At 43.0% G+C, this 4,789-nt stretch overlaps 1 protein-coding gene across 1 annotated transcript; it reads right to left on the bottom strand.

Annotated features, from left to right (window-relative positions):
* Positions 1–2,423: 2,423 nt before the first annotated feature.
* LOC101657740 (60S ribosomal protein L13) lies at positions 2,424–3,128 on the bottom strand. Its single transcript, XM_004709950.2, has one exon. It carries the CDS (start codon positions 3,091–3,093, stop codon positions 2,458–2,460), a length of 636 nt encoding a protein of 211 aa, XP_004710007.1. The 5' UTR covers positions 3,094–3,128; the 3' UTR covers positions 2,424–2,457.
* Positions 3,129–4,789: the final 1,661 nt, after the last annotated feature.

Here is a 4,789-nt window from a genome sequence, read left to right as displayed (position 1 = left end):
CCAGATGCTATTATTTCTGATAGCTGGGCACCATCTAGTTTCTTCACTACACTTTTCTATGGTACCCATATCTTCAGTGATCTCTTCATGAAGGCGAGCATCAAGTAGAAGCATGTCTTAAGAACTAATTGTTCTGAGATTGGGGCTAGAATTGAGTGTGAGCCCCAAATCCATTCATGAATCTATGGTTTTAAGAGACATTCATAACACAAAGCAAAACAGATCTATGTAGAAGACAGAAAAGACAACCGAATGTACTTAATGATGGGGAAACATTACTTAAAAGTAGGTAAATTGGATACAGTGAAACATTTCAGTACTGTCTCAGAACAGTATTTACTTATGTATTATTGGCAGATAATTCACATATCATACAAGTCAATAGTTCAAGTATATTGAATTGGCCAATCGTGATGTACTATAACAGGAATGACAAATTCTAAAGGAATAGAGTCAAATTCAGCATCAAAAAGAACACACCAAGCTCTATATTGAAGTACAATGCCGCCTGTGATAGAATACTATCTAAACACCTACAAGGAAGACCAGTTAATACAACTATTATTCAACTTTATGCACCAACCACTAAAACCAGAGAAGAAGAAACTGAAGAATTCTATCTACCAGCTTCTTCAATCTGAAATTGATCCAACATGCAGTCTAGATGCATTGATAGTTACTGGTGATTGGGATGCAAAGTTTTGAAACAAAGAGGAAATATGGTCTTGGTGATAGAAATGAAGCTCGAAAGCACATGACAGAATTATGTAAGGCCAACAACTTATTCATTGCAAATACTCCCTTTTTTAACTACATAAAAGTGGTCATGCATGTAGCACTCACCAGATGGAATACATTGCAAAAAATTGACTACATCTGTGGATGATGGAGATGATGGAGAAGTTCAATAGCACTAGCCACAATAAGACCTTGAGCTGACCAACAAATGCTCATGTGCCCACTGAAGTTGAAGTTGAAGATAAAACAAGCTCATGAGAGCCCAAATAGGAATGTGAGTACAGTGAACCCTCGCCACTTCGTGCTTCGACTTCCGCGGCTTCACTCTATCGCGGTTTTTGCGTAACAGCGCATGCTCTGTCATTACTGCCACTGATTGGCTCATACTGTACACACTTCTGTCTGCATCGCTACGTATCGGAGCTACGTATCAGATGCATTTTTGCTTTTGTACAGTGTACTGTAATTGTTTGCGATTTTTAAGAAATTTTATCTAAGCCCTATGATGGCTCCTAAACGAGCTTCTTCTTCTAAGCCTTCTGACAATAAAAATAAGCGCCAGAGGAAGATGCTCACCATCCAGGAAAAGGTAAAACTTTTGGATATGATCAAAGATGGCAAGAAAATCGTGGAGGTTGCAAGCCATTTCGACTTGAATGAGTCTTCCGTTCGCTCCATCCGTTGTACTTCATAGTATAATAAATAATAAATGATAATTGTAACGTCCAAAATGTTTTACTGCATTTTCCCTTTTTCGTTTAATAAATTGGGTAATACGAGTGTAATGGTGACTAAAGGGTGTTTTTTCATGTCCTCTATGCTCTAACTATGAAAATATTTGATTTACAAATAAGGAATCCTACTTCGCGGAATTTCATTTATCACGGTAGGGTCTAGAACCGATGAACCGCGATAAACGAGGGTTCGTATATCCCATATAAAGCTAAAGACCATCTCAAGAAAAGATTTGACCCCTTGAATACTAATGACAGCACATCTGACAAGCTCTGGGTTGGCATCAAGAACATCATCCGTGAAGAAAGGGGTCATTAAAAAGATAGAAAGTAAAGAAAAGACAAAAGTAAATGTCACAAGAGAACCTGAAAGTTGCTCTAGAATGTAGAGTGTTTAAAACACATGGAAGCAGCGATAAAGTAAAAAAGCTGACAGTAAATTTCAAAGAGTATCTCAAGAAGACAAACTACTATAATGAAATGTGCAAAGACCTGGAATTAGACAACCACAAATGAAGAAAACAGCATATGTAAGCGGAAAGAACAGAAATCTTGGGTGGCACAACACTGAATGATGCAGGAAGCATCAAAAGAAGATAGAAGGAATACACACTTGTGGTACCAAAAAGAACTAGTCTACATTCAACCATTTCAAGAGATATGATCAAGAATTTAGGATACTGAAGGAAGAAATGTACACTTGACTGAAGGCATTAGCAAAAAAGAAGGCTATAGGAATTGCAGAATACCAAAGGAAAAGTTTCAAAATGTTGATGAAGCAAGCTCTCATTCACCTATGCCAAGCAATCTGGAAGGCAGGTAGGTACCTGCGAACTGACTGGAAGAGATCTATATTTGTACCCATTCCAGAGAAAGATCACCCACCAGAATGTGGAAATTATTTTAAAAAATCATTAATATCACATGCAAGTAAATTTTTTTTTTTTTTGGTGGGTCTCGGAGTTTATTAAAGGCCCTGGCAACACTACTTCTTCTTCTCCACATCCTGCTCTGCAGCCTCCTTGGCCCTTTTCGCTCGGATGCCAAAGAGCCGGGCGTTGGCACGGGCCATGCGGAGACTGGCAAAGGCCTTGAAGTCCTTCTCTTCTTGCGTGATAACCCGGGCTTTCTCCTTCTTGTAGACATTTCGGATGGGCATCACAGGTCCAGTAAGCTGTGTGGCCAGTTTGAGTTCCTCCGCAGAGCTGTCTCCCTTCTTGGGGGCAGAGGGCTTCCTGGGGAAGAGGATGAGCTTGGAGCGGTACTCCTTAAGTCGCTGCACCTTGGCCTGCAAGGACTGGGTGGACTTGTTCCGCCTCCTGGGTTCCACGGAGATGCCGATGGTTCGGGCCACCTTCTTGTGGATGCCGGTCACCCTCAGCTCTTCCAGGCTGAAGCCCCGGCCTGCACGGACTTTGGTGTGATAGCGCACTGTCGGGCAGCGCACGATGGGCCGGATGGGGCCGGACGCGGGCCGCAGGGCGATGCGGCTGGCTTTAGCTTGTCGGGCCTTGCGCCTGCGTATCTTCCGCGCCGGCTGGTTGAACCACGTGGACACACGCCGCTGCCAGTCCTTGTGGAAGTGGGGCTTCAGGATCATGCCATTCCGGCTGGGCGCCATGGCTCCCTACGGCCCTCCTCTAAGCGGAACGGCCGAGCGGAAAGCGCAAATAAAATTTTAACGAAGATTTTTCAACAGCAATGGCTGCCGCAGTACAGTGACAGGGAGCTGCCAGAAAATCAAGACATGACTCAAAAGAGGATGTGGTAAAAGGCTTATCATTCCTGACACCAGAAAGGATCTTGGACTAAAAGCCGAGAACTCCAGAAAAATGGTTTACTGGTGTTTTATTGACTATGCAAAGGCCAATATGGATCGAAAACCAACAGACAAACTATAGACAGCCTTGAGAAGGAGAATTCCAGAAAACTTCATTGTGCTCATGTGGAATTTGGACATGGATCGAGATACAGTGATAGGAACAGAACAAGAGAATGCTAAATGGTTTAAAATAAACAGAGGTTGTTGCCAGGAGTTGTATCGTCTAACTATGAATATTCAATCTGTATGCTAAGCAGATCATTTGAGAAGCTGGACTAAGGAAGAAGAGCGTGAAGTTGTCAAGGACTTTGTCTTTATGGATCCGCAATTAGTGCTCATGGATGCAGCAGCCAAGGAATCGAAAGACGAGCTGCATTAGGTACATCTGTTGCAAAAGACCTCTTTAGAGTATTGAAAAACAAGGACTGAGGAGTAAGGTGCACCCAATACAAGCCATGTTTTTTCCATGGCTTTGTATGCATGTGAAAATTAAACACTGAAAAAAGAAGACAGAAGAAGAATCATTACATTTGAATTGTGCTGGAGAGAAATAGCGAGAAAGTATCATGGACTGCTAAAGGGACAAACCAGTCTGTTTACCAAGTACAGTCAGAGTGCCCCTTAGTGGCACAGATGGCAAGATGTTGTCTAACATACTTCAGACATGTTGTCTGAAGAGACCAGTCTCTGGAGAAGATAGCATGTCTGGTATAGAGGGGCAGCAAAGGAAAGGAAGGCCCTGAAGGGGTTGGATTGACTCCATGGCTCTAACAATAGGTTCAAGAACAGGAACAATTATGAGGCTGGTGCAGGACCCAATAGGGTTTCTTTCTGTTTTGCATAAATTCGCTATGGGTCAGAATGACTCCATGGCACCTACCAACCACAACAACATGCAAAAAGGGTGCATGAGGGAAAGAAATTGAGGCACTGAGTTGGAAGGAGCTCCCACTCGCCTTCTCCCCTTTAATCTTATGCTCGAGAAATACACTCAGTCAACTACACTAGGCCTAGTACACTTGCTTTCTCGGGACATTAGGGCAGCAGAGGATTTCTGAAAGAGTAGTATTTTCCTGCCCAGATGCAGGACTGATCCATAGATCTGCAGGGTCAATAGCAAGCCTGTCCCCAGCAGGAATGCAATCCATTTTGCAGCTTCAATGGGTGTCCTGGGGCTTAGATGCTATCTAAAGCAATTACTGGTTTCCACTCTGAGTCCTTGCTGACCTACTCCATTATCCCACATTTTTAAGTCCCTTCTGCCGAAAGGCATCCTCTTCCTTGTTCTTAGCACAAAAATTGCCTATAGGGCTTTCAGGAAAGGGCTGTGTCCCCTTTTCTCACTCTGGGTGTTTCCCTGACTCAGTGTCCTGGAATCCATTACCCATATACCTTACTACTTCCTTGGCCTCTGCTCAGATCAAACTTGATAGCCCCTGAAAAGTAAGAAATCTTTTAGCAACTCACAAAAGCTATTCAAAGGGAGCTCTGTCCA

This window comes from Echinops telfairi, unplaced genomic scaffold (genome assembly GCF_000313985.2).
Source record: "Echinops telfairi isolate 266 unplaced genomic scaffold, ASM31398v2 ScPeMD7_53;HRSCAF=182, whole genome shotgun sequence".
In the NCBI taxonomy this organism is placed as follows: Eukaryota; Metazoa; Chordata; class Mammalia; order Afrosoricida; family Tenrecidae; genus Echinops; species Echinops telfairi.
The sequence above is the reverse complement of the archived record's forward strand: the minus strand, read 5'-3'. Positions and strand labels throughout refer to the sequence as shown.

What these genes read in the sequence shown, in the direction of transcription:
- LOC101657740 (XM_004709950.2), bottom strand. Translation starts at nt 3,093, where the DNA reads ATGGCGCCCAGCCGGAATGGCATGATCCTGAAGCCCCACTTCCACAAG.